The sequence below is a fragment of the Bufo gargarizans genome, chromosome 6, assembly GCF_014858855.1.
Source record: "Bufo gargarizans isolate SCDJY-AF-19 chromosome 6, ASM1485885v1, whole genome shotgun sequence".
NCBI lineage: Eukaryota > Metazoa > Chordata > Amphibia > Anura > Bufonidae > Bufo > Bufo gargarizans.
The window spans coordinates 160,475,952-160,495,598 of NC_058085.1; the positions used below are offsets into that span (position 1 = coordinate 160,475,952).

At 41.4% G+C, this 19,647-nt stretch overlaps 1 protein-coding gene across 2 annotated transcripts in view; it reads right to left on the reverse strand.

The window, feature by feature from the left end:
- SEC24C (SEC24 homolog C, COPII coat complex component) overlaps positions 1-19,647 on the reverse strand; it is a 56,971-nt gene that overhangs the window by 7,063 nt on the left and 30,261 nt on the right. For both annotated transcript variants that reach the window (XM_044296943.1, XM_044296942.1), the window contains 9 exons: positions 17,158-17,273; positions 10,542-10,666; positions 10,273-10,464; positions 9,864-9,957; positions 9,670-9,786; positions 7,182-7,352; positions 6,913-7,009; positions 6,018-6,163; positions 1,017-1,155 (listed from right to left, as the gene is read on the reverse strand). In XM_044296943.1, coding sequence (XP_044152878.1) covers positions 1,017-1,155; positions 6,018-6,163; positions 6,913-7,009; positions 7,182-7,352; positions 9,670-9,786; positions 9,864-9,957; positions 10,273-10,464; positions 10,542-10,666; positions 17,158-17,273 — 1,197 coding nt within the window. The remainder of the gene's footprint in view (positions 1-1,016; positions 1,156-6,017; positions 6,164-6,912; positions 7,010-7,181; positions 7,353-9,669; positions 9,787-9,863; positions 9,958-10,272; positions 10,465-10,541; positions 10,667-17,157; positions 17,274-19,647) is intronic.

Below are 19,647 nucleotides of genomic sequence, written 5' to 3' on the forward strand. Positions count from 1 at the left end.
AAACTAAAGCCTTGCTGTCCGGCCCAATTAATTATAATGGGAACCCGCAGAGATCCAGCCACAATTCGGCAAATATGCCAGGTGAAGACCGATGTGGCATATTTGCGGGGTTGCGGTCAGCCAGACTGTACAGGATCACACCCCTTTGACAAGGAGAACGGCAATGTCCAGTTTTCAAATTTTTTCATAAATATTAAGGAGGAATAATAGAGGAATGACAGAACATAGTTATGAGATAAGATACTCCAGAATGGTCAATTCATAGAGAATGCAGTATTTAATAAAACAGACATGACAGGAGAGGTGATAGGTAGTCTATAACGTATATATCCTACTTTAAACACCAGCTCACATTTTAGGTGAATCTACAGATAAAGGTAAAAAGCTGATGTGAGATTTTAGGTTTGTGTCTGATAAGTTTTTTTGACTAAACTACGAGTAGCATCCAGCAAAACTGTGACTGCTACTCTGAAGGATTTGCAAATACATACCAAGGCGTGCAAATTTTAATTTTCACACTGCAAAAAAGTCTCATTTTAAAACGTGCACCTAAACTTTTATAAAGTTTTTTTTTCAACAACTGTTACAAATACCCAAAATTTTTTTGTAATACACTGCACTGATGTTTAATTTATTTTGCCAGTACGGTGCTCCATGCACTGCTTATATGGCTACGGTGTACGGATTATGTATGCGCTGCAGTAAAAAGCACAGTACAAAGGCCTGAACGTCGGGGACCTATTTTAATAGTAAAATAATAAAACGCAATTAATAAAATATTACAAAAATAATATTTTATATATTTTCAACAATTTAAAAGAAAAGGTTATAATAATTTTAGGTACACTTTAAACATTTCACAATGATGCCATATTAAAACTCAGAGTAGTTGGGGAACTACTATACATTATACAGGATATAAAATAGATTTCGTATCTTAAGTAAACTTTCAAAGAAAAGCTGCACACTAGTAACAGACTGTAATATTACTTTACAAATTATGAATGTAGACTTACCAAACTTGGCAAAGTAGTTGATAAGTGTGTCCGTCTCGCAGTTTCTATATAAATCTGCCAACTGTGTGCAACAATTCAAAGCCATATTGTGTATACGTAGTCTACGCTGACCTCCACAGTTGGTGTACAATATAGCGCACTGAAAGAAACCAATAACCAAAAAATGTTAAATGCTTAAAGAGTAACCAAACCTTTGTTACAATTTTTAATATGTTGTCCCTAATAAAACTATTTTTTAATCTACTTTATTAAAATCGATTTTCTATTTTTATGACGCTTTTGCTTCCCTAAGGCGCACCATTCCCTGGTGCGCTTAAAACTCAGTTCTCCGTACACCGCTGACAGCTCAGCGTTGTATGGAGTACACATTTTATCAATGGAGCCGCAGCAGCACCGTGAGTACGGGCAGGAGCGCACATTGTTGCTCCTGCCCGTGCTCCCCAGAGGATTACTAACCCCTTGCATAGCACATTGGTACCCTGTAACCATGTGCTATGCAAGGATCAGCTGAGCGGAGCAGGCTCCCATTTCTGCCTGCTCCGCTAACCTAAGAGAACTGCATGTCAGCACTTAGTGAAGCAGGAGCCTGCTCCGCTCAGCTAATCCTGGCATAGCACATGGTTACAGGGTACCCATGTGCTATGCCAGGAGTTAGTAATCCTATGGGGAGAACGGGCAGGAGCAACAATGTGCGCTCCTGCGGCCCCATTGATAAAATGTGTACTCCATACAACGCTGAGCTGTCAGCGGTGTACGGAGAACTGAGTTTTAAGCGCACCAGGGAATGGTGCGCCTTAGAGAAGTAAAAGGGTCATAAAAATAGAAAATAGATTAAAGTAAATTAGAAATTGTTTTATTAGGCCAATAGGGACAACATACTAAAATTGTAACCAGGGTTTAGCTACTCTTTAAAGAGCCAATGATTTGTAAGCAAGGAAAACAGTAAGCTTGTGCAGTATTAATATTGTCATTTGGATCCCCCTGAACACTATATTTAACCCCTTAGTGATGTAAAGTCTTCCCATAACCATGAAATGATTTAAGACAAACCGGCTAATACTTGCCTCGATCTCACAGGTGCCTGGGTTCTGGCTGTGCTCCACTTCCTTCTCCTGTCTTGACGCAGCAGGAAATGGATGATAATGCTCAGCCAGTCATTGGCTGCAGCAATGACCCTCCATAGCCAGGGATTGGCTGAGGAGCATTCCCAGTCATTTTCTGTTGTGTCAAGACTGAAGCAGGAAGTGGAGCACAGAGGACACCAAGGTACCATCGGAATAGAATCAGCAGGGTATTGGCAAGACAAGTAATAACTGATTATTTTTTTCATAGGGAGACTTTTTTTTGTTTCTGAAATAAGCAAACCATCCAGAACAATTTCTTTCCTACAAACCTGAGTTCCTGCTAATCCTCCCTGAAATGTATTGACAACTAATGTCCTGTTCTCTCCTGCAGCTTCCAGTGCTGTTCTCATGTGCTCTCCACTGTTTCTTTTCTTGGCTGCAGCGGTGATGTTCTATGCACACATGTCACTGCTGCAGCCAGCCAATCAGGGGCCTCAGCAGTAACCTCCGATGTAGCGTCAAGACCAGTGACTGGCCGTAAGGAACATCACTGCTGTATCCAGGAAGATGATATTAGCAAGGGGGAGGACCAGAACGCACCATGGAAGTGGCAGGGGAGAAAAGGGGTAAGTATTGCTTCTTTTGTTATATTCGCATAATTACAGGGGTTGCCTCAGCTTTTATTCAACTGTGACAACCCCTTTAACGTAGTAAAACAAAATTACACAGCTCTACATAATTTCTGAACATTTTGTAAACTCCCAAAATAAAAATTATGGGAATATATTGTGTCTCTCTAAACATGTGATTATACATGATTCAATAAAGAATAATTGCATTAGCAATATTTACTAGAAAAAATAACCTAACAAAATACTACGTGTGAAATGCTAGGAATTCACTACTACCCCCATTTATGAATTATAAGCAGTTGTCAACTTGTTAAAGGGGTTGTGTCATGAAACATATTCTCTACTTTCCAAACTAGCACCTGGATCTGAATACTTTTATAACTGCATGTAATTATATAGCCAGTGAGTTATTCAATAAAATGCATCTATACAGCCCCACCTGCTGTTTGTTATTTTCCTTTTTGTTTGTCAGTCTCACTGAGTTGGTCAAATGTGCTCAATTTAAATCCTCAACTGTCACCAGCAATATGTTCCGTGGCAGTTACAGGGAGAGAGCTGCAACAGGAGGGACACACTCCCTGAGCTGCCAGGCTGAGGATAATCTAGCAGAGCAATTGGAGCAGTGAATGTGGAGATCTCTGGAGCCATGTGCGGTACAGAGCTGTTTTTTGCTTCGTTATAAAGGTATTGTCATTTTTTACATCAATCATGGCATAACCCCTTTAACGACCAGTGCCGTACATGTACGGCGCTGGCCGGGCCTTTAAAGATGGCGCCAGCTCCTGAGTGCCGCAGTGCCATAGCCGTAGGTGGCCTTCCTGCTTCTTATAGCAGACACCTGCGGCTCATTTCCCCAACCAGCAGTAATGCAGATCGCGGACATTTAAAGGGAACCTGTCATCAACTTTATGCTGCCCATAGTAATGGCAGAATAAAGTAGAGAAAGGCGAGTTGATTTCAGCGAACTGTCTTTGATAAGTTAAAAGTAAGTTGTTGCCAAGAACCAACATCACAATCATGGCAGATGAGGCCTGTAAAAGAGTCCCGGCCACCTGAGAAGAGTCATGGTTATCCATGAATTCCTGCCCACCTGCTGATGGCTGACAGGCTTCTACCTAGTTTTCTCCCTTTCTCTCTAGGAGAGAACTGCCAACCATCAGCAGATGGACGAGGAGAGCAGGAGATTAGGAATAACCAGGACTCTTCTCAGGTAGATTTGACTCTTTTCAAGGCCTGGGCTGCAATGATTATGATGCTGGTTCTCAGCAACCACTTACTTTTAGCTCATGAGATACCACTGAAATCAGCATTTGTGTCACTAATTTATGCTGCCCTCAGTGAGGTTAGCATAAAGTTTATGACAGGTTCCCTTTAACCCCTCAGGATTGACCTAGGCATCTGAACGAGCTAAAAACCGAAAGTGCCCGCTTCCGGTTATGCTCCGGCTCCCCGTGGGGCGATCGGAGGAGACGGAGCTTGTGTGCAGCAGGCCCTGTCTTTGTGAATGACAGGAGGCTGCTGCATAGTATTTCCTATGGAGCCCTTGCCTGTAATAGGGCTCCATAGGAAAGTAGTAAAATCATCATAGATCCCAATGCAAGTGCATTGGAGTCTATGATAATAGCAATCTAATGATTGCATGTTATAGTTCCTTAAAGGGAGTCGGTCACCACATTTTAGCATGTTAGACCGTTAAAATAGGGTTATGTGATCCAGCCAGAACATAAAAACGGTACCTTTGTGGTAGAAAACTGACTTTTCTTTTTGCCGAAAATGAAGTTATAAGATTATGTTCTGAGCCCTCTCAAGTGCCCAGGGCGGTCTCTCAATCCTCGGAGCCCCAGGCAGGCACCTCCTAAACGGCTCATAACCCCGCCCTCCGTGCGCCTCTGCCCGCCCGTTTACTCCCCTCCCCTGTCCTTTTCCACTGCGGTCCAAATCGTAGCGGGCGCATGCGCAGTAGGTATTGCGATGCCCTGCCAGGAACGGGCATCGCATTGCGCATGCGCCCACTACGATTTGGACCGCACAGCCACAGTGGAAAAGGACAGGGGAGGGGAGTAAACGGGCGGGCAGAGGCGCACGGAGGGCGGGGTTATGAGCCATTTAGGAGGTGCCTGCCTGGGGCTCCGAGGATTGAGAGACCGCCCTGGGCACTTGAGAGGGCTCAGAACATAATCTTATAACTTCATTTTCGGCAAAAAGAAAAGTCCGTTTTCTACCACAAAGGTACCGTTTTTATGTTCTGGCTGGATCACATAACCATATTTTAACGGTCTAACATGCTAAAATGTGGTGACAGACTCCCTTTAAGGGAACTAAGTATAAAAAAAAATAAAAAATCATCCCCTCATAGCAAAATGGAAAAAGCGTACAAATGGTATTATTGAAAAGTTCAGAACGTCCTGCAAAAAATTCGTCCCCATACAGCTCCGTACACAATTACAAAAAAAAGTTATAGGGGTCAAAATATGGTGACAAAAACATAAAACAGATTTTTCACAAAAAAAAAAAAAAAACATCATATGCAATATTAAATGGCGGCGTTGGAAAGTACAACTTAGCCATATAAGGGCTTGACTTCTGCGGGACAAGTGAACAGACAAATAAAAAAAAAGTTATGGCTTTGGGAAGGCAGAGAGTGCAAAACAAAAACGCAAGCAAAAAAAAAAACCTCCAGGGCTGAAAGGATTAGTGTAACTCATGTTTTTATCAACAAAAATCAATTTTAGCATATGTTACTGCTGCAGCAGCATGATGCATAAAGCAATCTTAAGTTTCATCACATACCACTGGTTTCCTTGAGTTTTTTCCCTTAGTTACAGCTGTTTAAACATTTACAATATGAGGACCTTCTCAAGATGGCTCTTCTGACAGTTATCTGAGGCCAAAACTGCTTTCCTTCACTTCCCATACACACTTGCTGTAGCCAGCAGCCAATCAGATTGGATTACTGAGAGACACGCCTCCTTACTCTGAAGCCTTATGCAGGCATGCAGTGTGAAGGACCGCCCTCAGTCTTCCTAGCCGGAGACAGACAAGCCCTAGCAACTGTCTTTTAAGGGAGCAGTGGAAAGGGACAGAGGACATTAATGCAAGCTGGTATTATAAGGTAATTACAGATCTTTTGACAATCGTTGACAGACTAACTCAGGTATGCATGCCTAGCTCTAATAAACTAGCAAATAAAAATTAAATATGACAGTTACACTTTAAGTGATTTTTCTTGAGGAGATGCTTCTGGATCTTACATACTGGAAAATTAATTTACGTTGTAACATTAAATGTTCCTCTGCCATGCCTACCTGAAGAAGAGCACCAACATCCTCATTCAGTTTATCATCATGCTTGAATTCAACAGTTACTGTTTTATCACAATCCAACCCTGCCAGTTCAACATCTGTGGTGTTGTTCATGTGAAAAGCCCCCAAAAAGTCAGTTGCCCGGATGCCTGGAAGAGAGGTGATGTGAAAATGTATTATTCGCAAAATTTCTTTCAACTATTGATAACCCCATCCCCAGAATGGTTAAAGACGTAGGCCAATTTTTTAAAATGTTTAATAGCCCATTAACAGTTTTTTTTATGTAAAATACATTTGTATGTCACACCATAACTTACCTCTGGTGTGCTGCACAAGGCCCCTGGTCACTATCTGTGGCCTGTGTAAACACTCCAATCCTCTGGTGCTGCGTCCATGGGTCACTAGATTATTGCGGTGACAGGATTCATCCATGTCAACGTTTTGTGCGCCATCCATAGATTGCTTCCCTTCTGCACAAACACTGATGAATCTCATCATCGCCGATATCTTGTGACCTATGGATGCAGCACTGAAGGACTGGAGTGTTTACACAGGCCACAGATGGGGAACAGGGGGCCTCCTTCAGAACACCAGGGGTACCGTAAGTTATGATGCAAGATACAGACATACATCAGATCAAAAACAGTTTATGGGTTATTCCCAAACATTATAACAAATTGGCCAACTCCTTTCAGTTTTTACTGGGTTTGTCAGCCCACGGATTTCAACAAGAACTATGCAACGCTTCATTTCTCATGTGGTGGTGCTGCAGGGGAACTGAACCCTTGCTGCCAGGTTTCCCCACAGAATACAGTGGGTTGCTGATGGTCCCACATCCTTTATAACAAATGGATGGCCAAAGCAAATAGTCCCTTCAGTAGTATCCTAGAATACTCACCAGTGCTAGTTCTGACCCGCATAACTGCATCAAAGCCAATGTCTTTCTGGACATCTCTGCGCAGATCGTTTAAAAACCTCTCCTTATCAGTTTCCATCTATTACGGGGAAAAAAGCAAGGATATAATTAAGATAAAGCTAAAAGTTTTGCCCAGTAAATACTTTTTTTTGTAATGGAAACATCCACAAAGGAGATGGAATAAGATGTATATGAAACTTGCATGCTTACATTCTTGCTTGAAGCTTAAAATAATATGTTAAAATGCTTACCTGGAAAAATGTGTATTTGTAAATGGAGCCCCCAGTCTGGTAGGGAACAACACCGAGTGTGGCCACATCGATATACTGGTTTGGAAAGAGGAAAAGGTCCACACAACAGCCCTGAACAACACAGTCCTTGGCCAGATTATTATAAAATGTTGTTTGAGGCTGGAATAAGGTCTGTGGGAAAGAGGGTGACAAAAAGGTAAGATCAGAAACACCTATTATTTGTCAAAGGTCCTCATGTCATCCACACATCTCTATTAAAACTGGTGATTGTTGTTTTGAATAGGAAGAAATTACTGTAAAAATACATTGCTTAAAATTAACACTCATTTTTCAGTAATTTATTTTATTTTTTAAATAAAATGCAATTTACAGGGGTTATCCAGGAAATTATAACCTATCCTCGGCATAGGTTATCATTATCAACTCAAACGGCGAAAAGACAAACAATGCCGTGCAACTCATCTATTGCACAGCTGCCTGAACTACCCTGCATCCAAGACTAGCAATGGCAGATGCCATGGTAGGCATCTGGTAGAATTTGGTTAAAGTGTTAACCGAGGCTCAGGTGGCAGCCTTGCAAAGCTAAGCGCAAATGCCTAATGCCGGGCTACCCAGGAGGCCCTGACCGCTTGAGCGGAATGGGTAGTCACTCAGAAGTGGCAAAACCCTACCCTTGGACCATTTGTCTTTCACAATAGCAGACCTGATCCACTTTGAAATGGAAGGATTTGAAGCTGCCAGAACCTTGTGTGGACCTTCCAGCAGAGCCAACAAGGAGAAAGACTGAAAAAATGGCTTCATTAAGGTCAGACTGGTCTGGACAGCTCTGACCACAATGAGTTTGTGAAGAGAATGCTCCTGAGGAGAAAGAAGGGAGAACGAAGTCCTCATTGATGTGAAAGGAGGAGACCACCTTGGGGAAGAAGGGAAGACTTAGACCAGGGGTGCACAACCTGCGGCCCGGGGGCCACATGCGGCCCTTGATACCATTCTGTGCGGCCCCCAACCATCTGGTAACAGACATGTATGCCTATGTCTTGTGGCTGCTCACATGTATTTTTCATGTATTTTTCCCATTAGATGGGAGTCCTGGAAGTGTAACTAGACATTAATGGTATATAATGTGTGTTCAATATGCCATAAGTACAATATTTCAGTTGTTAATACACCTTTAAATTTTAATTTCGGCCCTCGTCATTGGTTCATTCTGGCAATGTGGCCCCCAACCAGGAAACGTTGTGCACCCCTGACTTAGACGAACCAACACTTTGGGGGAGATTTATCAAACTTGTGTAAAGTAGAACCGGCTTAGTTGCCCATAGCAATTAATTAGATTACACCTTTCATTTTTGACAGCTCCTTTGGGAACTGAAAGATGCAATGTGACTGGTTTCTATCAGCAACTAAGCCAGTTCTACCTTACACCAGTTTGATAAATGGCCCCTTTACCCTTAAGATGAAGACCAAGAAGGCAGACCACAACAGCCAATTGTCATCCTATTAAACAAAGCCAAGGTAAATTTGGGTGAAACAGTAGGTCTGGCTGGAGCAGGAGAGAGGCCAAGGATCATCCACCAGCAGGTTGATGAGATCTGGGCACCAAGCCCTGTGGGGCAAGTCGGGAGCCACAGGGATGCCCTTAAGAACGTGGAAACAGGTTGATATTATGAGTGACCTCACTTCTAACAGAGCATACGCAAGACCTCCCGGGGGAGAGACCACTCTCCAGGGTGCAATTTTTCCTTGCCAATAGTCTTTTCAAAGATTTGAGTCCTCCATTGCTTGAAGGACCTCTCTCCTTCAAGTCTTTTGCTCAGATCAGGGGACTTTTGCTCTCTTTCAAGGTCTAAGCTTGCTTGTGTAAATGACGCTTGGGTTCTAGAAGTTGTGGTTTGGGTTCCCTGAAGAAGTTGGGCACTTATGAGCTCCATCCTCAGATTTCTACAATTTTACTACATAGTTTATACAAAACGTTTATCTTGTGGGTATTCTGAAGAAATACAGCAGATGATTTTACACAAAATTATTCTGTACAAGGTCCTGTTTCTTTGAGTCTCCATATTCCTGAGACTGTTGGAGGATTGTTACTTAATATGTCCAGCTACAGCTGGTAAACAGTAACTTCATGAAATCGTGAGGGGGCTGTGGTGTGGCTATCTAGAGCAATATTATGGAGATCCATACAAGTCCACCGGAGGGAACGTCAATGAGGACACTACAAGGAGACTAGCAAGAAGACAGTGCCTACACTGTTGGTCAGAAGATTGCTTCTTTGGAGTAAAGCAGATGCTTTGACACTAACCACACGGCTGACCCATTACTACCAATGTAGAGACCCTTTTTAATTTTAACATGTAGTGAGCTCTGTTTTTACCATACCTACGTCAGACTATTTGATAAATCAGGATCTGGTCCTATTAATGTACAATAAAATGTATTAAATTCAACAGGAGGTTAAAGAGCTGTTATCAAAAGATTTTAAAGATACCTTTTCTTTATCTGTATTGAGAAGTTTTTTATCATCTCTGTTCTTCAGCTTTCCTGGCGCTTCAGCAATCGGAAGAGTTGTGTGAAAAACAAAAAGCTTGCCGGCGCAGTCTGCTGCCTATAAAGAAGATACAAAAATGAGTTGCCTGTCAACAGAACATCACAGAAAAAAGTTTCAACTTACAAGTTCTTTACCTTCAGTGCTTCCAGACCAGCTTGAATAACAGGGGCAAAAACAGTCTCCGTTTCCCTGGTGTCTGCAAACAACTCTGGAATCTGGTCTAGCAAACTACGGAAGACGAAGAAAACACAAATTACTGGCTATTACTTTAACTTAGCGCTCAGGTAAAATGAAAGCTGCGCTGTGATTGCTATGGGCACAAAAGGAAAGTTTTTCTTTTCAACAGCTTTCCGAATTCTGCCCCTGGGTGATCAAAGTCAAATATAATCCTATGATTTACTGCTAAAGTAATTTGTTGGTTATTCAATCTTACTTCCTAGGTCACAAGTGACACACAATTCTATATCACTAAAGTGAATGGTTCTGGTGCCAGGACAAACGACTAGCGAGATACAAGTCATAACCTTCACTCTGATTGTTTACCTGGTAATGACCGCCCTTGATTCATTCACATTTACAAGAAATCCATCCAGCAGGGGAACAAACATATCAGCCACATCAGACACGACCATCATCTGTGGCTGTGCCAGGGAGCTTTTCACATTATAGAAGTGAAGAACTTTGTTGTAGGTCACAAAGCCAACCCGTATCATTGATTCTTCCATGTTACCTTCCCTAGAAATCAGATAAGACTGAATTTATTAATAGAAAGTGGCTCATTGGGAAATTGCACTAAACTTACTAATACTAACCTGGGCAGATAATCAATGAGCTGTTTCAGTTCCTCACAGACCAGTGCAACCAAACCACTCTTTACAGCATTGTATGAAACGTCAATCATGAAGATGAAGGCAGGGGGGTTGGGGAATTTATTATTCTGGTCACAAAGATAAAGTATATTAAATAATGAAACTGATGACTATACGCATAGAAATATAAAGAACATGCATTACAACGGAAGGTTTGATTGGAACAAAATCAAGTGCTAATGGACAGTATGAATGAGGATCCATGTAATATTTTTCCTACTGATAAACCCGCAATACCTTATAGGGAGTCTGTCACCAGGAAATTCACTATTTAATAGGTGCGTTCAGGGAAAATCGCGCGAGTAGGCTCGCAATTTCAGTCAGTTTTGAATGCGATTGCGTTTCGTCGTTCAGTATTTTCCGCGCGAGTGCAATGCGTTTTGCACACGCGTGAGAACAAACAAAATGTGGTGTTCTGTATTTTATTATTTTCCATTATAACGGAAAATTATAGCATTCTTTAATACAGAATGCCAAGTATAATGTCAATTGAGAATAAAAAAAACTCACCTCATCCACTTGATCGTGCAGCCGGCATAGTCTTCTTTCTTCTTGTTTCAGGACCTGCAAAAAGACCTTTCATGATGTAATCATTACATCATGAAAAGGTCCTTTTGCAGGTCCTGAAAGAAGAAGAAAGAAGACGATGCCGGCTGCACGATCAAGTGGATGAGGCGAGTTGTTATTTATTAATTTTTTAACCCCTCAAGGTACATTTTACTAAGCATTCTGTATTAAGAATGCTATTTTCCTTTATAACCATGTTATAAGGGAAAATAATACAGTGAATTTACCTCACGCATTGCACCCACGTGGAATTCTCGCCCGTGTGAAAGGCGCCTTATAGGGCTAGCTCAGTTGAAAATAATGATCTCTTTCACTTCATTCTGGAGAAAAAGTACTCTTAATCTATATGGCACTGCAAGGCAGTTAAAGAGGAGCTTTAATGGATTTTTGTTTTGTTTAATTAAGTACCTTTACTTGCAGGGTAACCAGCACTAATGCTGCCATCCCAAGAAGGAGACGCCCACTGAGAAACCCTGGCGTCTCCTCCAACCTGTTCCGATGCTCAGTATTAAACTGGGTGTGAAAACATGCGGCCATGTGAACAAGGATGGTAGCATCAGTGGAGGGTGCCCCGCAAGTAAAAGGTACTTAAACAAAAAAAAAAAAAAAGACCATGAAAGCTCTTCCTAAAAGCAGTTGTCCTCCTTTTATTGAAGGGGTTCTATTCAGAAATGGTGGCCATGCTTGCACACTATAAGAAAAAGCGCTTTTTCCGATAGTGTGCAAGCATGGACTGTAGCCGTGGTCATAACCCCTGGAAACGAGCAGTGTATCATGTGACGGAAAAATAAATAAAGCCAAGGAGGCAATATAAACCATCACGATACATTAGGAAGTGCCTTGTATTCACTTTGTCTACATGATCAATGCCACTTACTAAAGTGAGACAACCCCTTTAAGTGATGGCCTATCCTTGGGATAGGCTATAAACTAGCTGATCAACGAGGGTCTCACACCCTGCATTCTTACTCATCAACTATTTGGCTACTGCTCTGGCACCAGCAGCAGTCGCCTCTATCAACTCTGTCGTGGACTGAGCTCATCACTGCAGTAACCGTCTCATTGATTTTAATGGACTAGTAGTCTATCCTGAGAGTAGATCAGTTAATAAAAGATAGACAATCTATTTAAATGCACCAAGATGGAGCCACTCTTGTGTACCCATGCTCCTTCTGCCACCCCTTGCCCCCCCTTCTCCACTATCTAGGAGCTGGGCCCTGTCAACAAAGTAGTAGAGGGTGGCGCTAGCAGAGGAAGCATGAGGACTGAGACGTCTGTGGTGCACATAACTGCTCATTTATGATATGCAGTACTTTTTTTATTTCTAAAATGAAAAATTGGATCTTTAACCCCTTAGGGACGCATGACGTATCGGTACGTCATGAGTTTAAAATGAGATTGCAGCGCTGCGGGGGTTAATCCAAACAGGATGCTGGCTGAAATCATTTTGTCTCAACGCCGGGGGGTCATGGGGTCATCAGCCCCCCCCCGTGGCCAGTGGGTATACCAGGGTGTCAGCACATTGCTGACACCCTGGTATAAACGGCTGACATCTGTGCCGCGATGTTTCCGTACAGACCGCTGTATGGAAAAGGTTAACAGCTCAGGGAGCTCCCTCCCTCTCCCATTGGGGGGCTGCTGTGCCTTTGCAGCCCCCTGATGGAGAGGGAGAGAGCCCTTACCCTTCCCCGTCTGTGAAGTTGTGGCCACAACTGAGCAGACGGGGAAGGTTCCCATGGCAACAGGACGCCTTCTCGGGCATCCTGCTGTCCATGGTGCTGAACAGATCCGTGCTTAGATCTGTTCAGACAAAGTGTAAGTAAAATACAGTACACTATATAGTGTACTGTATTATACAGACATCAGACCCACTGGATCTTTAAGAACCAAGTAGGTCTGGGTCAAAAAAAAACACACCACATTTATCACCAAAAAAATAAAAAAATAAAAATACACTACACATTAGGTATCGCCGCGTCCGTAACAACCTGATCTATAAAACGGTCATGTTACTTCCCCCGCAAGGTGAACGCCATAAAAAAATATGGAGGAAATTGAAATTTTGCCCACCTTACTTCCCAAAAAAGGCAATAAAAGTGATCAAAAAAGTCGCATGTACGCCAAAATAGTACCAATCAAACCATCATCTCATCCCGCAAAAATCATACCCTACCCAAGATAATCGCCCAAAAACTGAAAAAACTATGGAGACAAACTTTTTGTTTTAAAAATGGAATCATTGTGTAAAACTTACATAAATAAATAAAAATTGTATACATATTAGGTATCGCCACGTCCGTGACAACCTGCTCTATAAAATTACCACATGATCTAACCTGTCAGATGAATGTTGTAAATAAAAAAATAAAAAAAAAGTGTGCCAAAAAAGCTATTTCTTGTTACCTTGCCGCACAAAAAGTGTAATATAGAGCAACCAAAAATCATATGTACCCTAAACTAGTACCAACAAAACTGCCACCCTATTCCGTAGTTTCTAAAATGGGGTCACTTTTTTTGAGTTTCTACTCTAGGGGTGCATCAAGGGGGCTTCAAATGGGACATGGTGTCCAAAAAACCAGTCCAGCAAAATCTGCCTTCTAAAAACCGTATGGCATTCCTTTCCTTCTGCGCCCTGCCGTGTGCCCGTACAGCGGTTTACGACCACATATGGGGTGTTTCTGTAAACTACAGAATCAGGGCCATAAATATTGTTTTGTTCGGCTGTTAACCCTTGCTTTGTAACTGGAAAAAAAAATATTAAAATGGAAAATCTGCCAAAAAAGTGAAATTTTGAAATTGTATCTCTATTTTCAATTAAATCTTGTGCAACACCTAAAGGGTTAAAGTTTGTAAAATCAGTTTTGAATACCTTGAGAGGTGTAGTTTCTTAGATGGGGTCACTTGTATGGAGTTTCTACTCTAGGGGTGCATCAGGGGGGCTTCAAATGGGACATGGTGTCAAAAAACCAGTCCAGCAAAATCTGGCTTCCAAAAACCATACGGCGCACCTTTCCCTCTACGCCCTACTGTGTGCCCGTACAGCAGTTTACGGCCACATATGGGGTGTTTCTGTAAACGGCAGAGTCAGGGCAATAAAGATACAGTCTTGTTTGGCTGTTAACCCTTGCTTTGTCAGTGGAAAAAATGGGTTAAAATGGAAAATTAGGCAAAAAATAAATAAAAAAAATAATGAAATTCTCAAATTTCATCCCCATTTGCCAATAACTCTTGTGCAACACCTAAAGGGTTAACAAAGTTTGTAAAATCAGTTTTGAATACCTTGAGGGGTGTAGTTTATAGAAAGGGGTCAATTTCTGGGCGGTTTCTATTATGTAAGCCTCGCAAAGTGACTTCAGACCTGTAGTGGTCCCTAAAAATTGGGGTTTTTAAAATTTCTGAAAAATTTCAAGATTTGCTTCTAAACTTCTAAGCCTTGTAACATCCCCAAAAAATAAAATATCATTCCCAAAATAATTCAAACATGAAGCAGACATATGGGAAATGTAAAGTCATCACAATTTTTGGGGGTATTACTATGCATTACAGAAGTAGAGAGACAAACTTTGAAATTTGCTAATTTTTCCAAATTTATGGTAAATTGGGTATTTTTTTATGCAAAAAAAATAATTTTTTTGACTTCATTTTACCAGTGTCATGAAGTACAATATGTGACGAAAAAACAAATCTCAGAATGGCCTGGATAAATCAAAGTGTTTTAAAGTTATGAGCACTTAAAGTGACACTAGTCAGATTTGAAAAAAATGGCTAAGTCCTAAAGGTGAAATAGGGCTGAGTCCTTAAGGGGTTAAAAGGGCTGTCTCAGCTCAGACATTGGGGGCATATAGCTAGGATATGCTTCCAATGTCTGATAGGTGTGGGCCCCACCTCTGAGACCCGCACCTGAAAATAGCTCTGCTATTTTCAGTGCTCCCATAGGAATAAATGGAGGGAATCTGCGCATGCGCGGTGCGCCCTACTTCACTTCGCAGGCTCCGTTGTAAAGATAATGCAGGTCGCAGACTCGCACCTATCAAACATTGGAGGCATATCCTACTGATATGCCCCCAATGAATTAGGTGAGACAACCCCTTTAAGTGAAAGTTATCATTACATTCAGAAGAGCTAGCTCTACAAGGCTTTGGGACTGGTTTAACACTGAATTGCCAGAGGGCGCTTCAGGGCTTATTAAAAAAAGGTTACGGGATTGATAATCCCATTGACCCCAGAATTGGCAGCCCTAGGTATTGGATTGGAGGACATTCCCCTTGATTTCAGGTGGGTGGTGGCAAACATTCTCACCGCAACTCGAAAGGTTATAGCCAGAAAATGCAAACTGCCGCATATGCCTCCTTTCATAGAAGTTGCTCAATTACTTAACTTTCACATGCAGTGCAAATTGTCCTATGCCCCATCCTTTGTGTCAATATCCAATGGTTGCCATGGCTGTCCTGTAAATATGCTACCACCTTGCCAGATGCTATGCGGTAGAAGATATGCTTTAGCTGTTTACATAGATTGGTACGCTCTCATTGTTGGCGGCATGGTACATCGTTTCTTTTTCTGTTTTTTTTTTTTTTTTTTATTTAAATCTTTTTATTTCCATTTCGTACAATAAATACTTCCGTAACACAACATTATCCCAACAATACATATGAAAAAGTTATTAACAAATGGTGGTTACAATTCATCTTTCATTTGTATTCTTTTTCTTTCTTTCACCCCATCCCAACCACCTCCCGACACCCACCCTCCCATTACCCCCCGCGTGGAGAGAGAGAGAGAAAAAAAAAAAAAACACAAGCTAAAGTACCCAATTTTTCTAGACCTGGTCGAGGTTTAAAAACTTTTTAGTATAATTCTGCATCCCATGTTCTTCTTTAATTAACTTGTCTATTGTTTTCCTCCACTGTTCCACCGTCGGTGGATCTGCCTTTATCCATTTCCTAAGTATCAGGATTCTAGCCTGAAATAATACTTTATTTAAGACCAATCGTATATTTTTGTTTAACTTCAAGTGTTCAGTTGCCCCTAAAATACAAATTACTGGGTCATTTGGTACTCGGACCTTCAGTAACAAAAACACAGTTTCCATAATTTCTGTCCAGTATCTATGAAGCCTGGGACACCTCCAGAAACAGTGTATCAAATCAGCTCTCTCTTCCTGACATTTTAAACATTTATCTGTTGGTCTCACCCCCATTCTTTTTAACATCCATGGAGACCGATGCAGTCTGTGTATTATAAAAAATTGTGAGATCTTATGCGAACCCCTATCCGAAATTGTCGCGTAATTTCTAAGAGCATCGCTCCATTTTTCCTCCGTGAAGGAAACCAAGTCTTTCTGCCATTTCTTCGCGGCAAGCATTGTAGTTGTTTTTCTTTTTGCCTCCATCAAGATCTTATATCTCCTTGCAGTTATTCCACCTCCTTCCCCAGCTGCAATAAACTTATCTAATATCTCTGATGTTTCCCTTCGGTATCTATCCCCCTGTACCGCTATCCGCAATGCATTCCTAAGCTGGAAATATTTATACAGGTCCCTATGGGGGATCCCAAATTCCGACACCATTATATTAAAGTCCTTCAGCTTATCTCCCGCAAAAATCTGTTCTAGGTATTTCACTCCTTTTTTTTCCCAATCTATATAATCCCTTATTGTTTCCAATTCCTTTAAATTAAGATTCTTCCATATCGGTGTATATTTCAAAAACCCTTTAATCTCCAATAATTTCTTAATTTCCCCCCATACATATTCTAACAGGTTAAATATCCTATTACTAGTATTTTTTTTTCCCAAAAAAAAAAAAAAAAAAAAAAAAAAAAAATTCTGTTTTATTGCCGATCTTTCCATTGCATTTGTCATGATTTGCAAATAAAAAACATTTGATACTAACAGTGAATTTCCTGGTGACAGCTTCCTTTATGGGACCTGACAGATATCAAACTATAAATGTAGGACTAGAGGATTCTGTTAAGAGCAGAATTGTTGTACCTTGCAGTAGTCAACCGTTGCTGTGAATTCATAGGATCCCATTGAAAGTTCAGGTCTATCATAACAATCTACCCTCTTCCCCGTGTGATCCAAGTGCTGAAAGTAGTTAGGTGGAACTGGAAAAAAAAATAGGGACACATTGTTAAGGAAAACAAAAAGACATACCATCAGTACACTAGCCCAAAGCTTAAAGGGTTTCTGTCACCAGAATGATCAATATTAACCTGACTGACATTAGCGATGTGCTGATGTCAGCTAAACCTAACTAGCCTATTCTTGTTTTTATTCCTGCCCCCGTTACTCCAGAATTAGTACTTTTATAATATGCAAATTACCCTCTAGGAGCAGGGAAGGAAGTGAAGTGAAGGAATGGTGCTTGTCTGCTGCAGACTTCCTTATTGCACCTGCGCCGAATGCTGAATGGCACGGCACAAGCTCGACATTTACCCGGCACTCAGGGCAGGCAGGCGGAGCCGAACCCTGACCTGGCCCTGTCAACCAAGACTTGGATGGCTTGGAATGAGGTGGGAGAACAAAGCCTCTAAAACATGGATGTCAAACTCATGGCCCTCCAGATGTTGCAAAACTACAACTCCCATCATTCCCTGATAGCTGTAGTATGCCCAGGCATGATGGGAGTTGTAGTTTTGCAACAGCTGGAGGGCCACGAGTTTGACATCCCTGCTCTAAAAGCAAGAGCAATGCCCCTCCCCACTCATAGAGGCTAATTTGCATATTATAAAAGTACTAATTCTGGAGTACCGGGGGCATGAATAAAAAAAACAAGAATAGGCTAGTTAGGTTTAACTGACATCAGCACATCGCTAATGTCAGCCAGGTTAATATTGATCATTCTGGTGACAGAAACCCTTTAAAAGCTGGAAGAATAATACTGACAGAGATGGCCAATAGCATTCTGTCCAAAAAGAAAAATCTACACAAAACAATAAAATTTGAGTATGCCAAAAGGATACTCAGCAAGCTGATGCCAGACACCTCTGACAGTGGCTTATTTTTAGAGAACAAAAGAAACAGGCAGTCGAAACCCAATGTGCCCGATAATTATCTCCCTCAACATCACCGTCAGGGGAGACTTGGGAGGCCTCATACACATTACACCGTCATAGATGGACATAGATGTAATGTGAAGGGCCAGCTTAACTGGGTAAATGAGGCTGAAAATAAATCCTAGACTTAAGGCCCCATGCACACTACTGGATCCAATACTCCACAGATGAGCCATGTGCTTTTCGCATCTGTATGTCCGTTCCACAAAAGGATAGAACATGTCCTATACTTGGCCTCAAAATGCAGACCATGGACCCATTGAAGCCAAAGGGTCTGCAAAAAAAAATGCAGATTCAACAAGAACAGTATCTTTATTTTGTGGGTCCGCAATTTGCAGATTGCAAAATACATACCGTCGTGTGCATAAGGCCTAATGCTCACATGAATGTTTTAGTCATTATACAGCTTTTTGAAAGCTTAACCCCACTGCTCACCGCAGCGGAGAACCCTTGTGTGCTTACATTGCTCTTTCTATAAGAATTTCAGGTCACTGCTGCCCACATAATATATTCTGTGAAAGAAATCTGATTTCTAACACTAAAATAGTCAGTCTTAGGCCTCTTTCACACTACAGTATGTTGAATTCAGTGTTTTGCGTTCCGTTTTTCACGGATCCGTTCCGTTTTTTTGCTTCCGCTGTGGTTCCGTTTCCGTTCTTCCGTATGGCATATACAGTATACAGTAATTACATAGAAAAAATTGGGCTGGGCATAACATTTTCAATAGATGGTTCCGCAAAAAACGGAACGGATACGGAAGACATACGGATGCATTTCCATATGTGTTTAGTTTTTTTTGCGGACCCATTGACTTGAATGGAGCCACGGACCGTGATTTGCGGCCAAATATAGGACATGTTCTATCTTTTCAACGGAAAAGGAATGCATACGGAACACATTCCGTTTTTTTGCGGAACCATTGAAATGAATGGGACCGTATACGGAACGCAAAAAACGAACCGCAAAATGGGAAAAAAAAAACGGTAGTGTGAAAGAGGCCTTATTCTCATATTTTTCACACTTTCATCCTCACACGTTGTATATGTTGCAGATTTGTAATGCATATGGCGAAATCAGTAGCAGAAATGATAGATCAAAAATTTATAGCAAGCAAATTTATGTTGTGAATTTTCACAGCAGATTTTAACCTTTGCAACGAAAAGGGTGAAATCAACAGAAAAATCTGATAAATCCGCATGTAACATATGCAGATTTTGTCCCACATTTGTAGTGGATTTAATTGTCCATAAAAAAAATAAAAAAAAATAAAAACACTGCAGTATGTCAACTTATACTGAGCATTTCACCCTTTCCAATGTATAAAGTGGAATCTGTGGCACAAGCAAGTTTACACCGCACAACGTCACAGACGATTGTCCGGAAGGAAGAGTTCCTTCCCGACAGTCGGCTGCTCGTTCAGTGA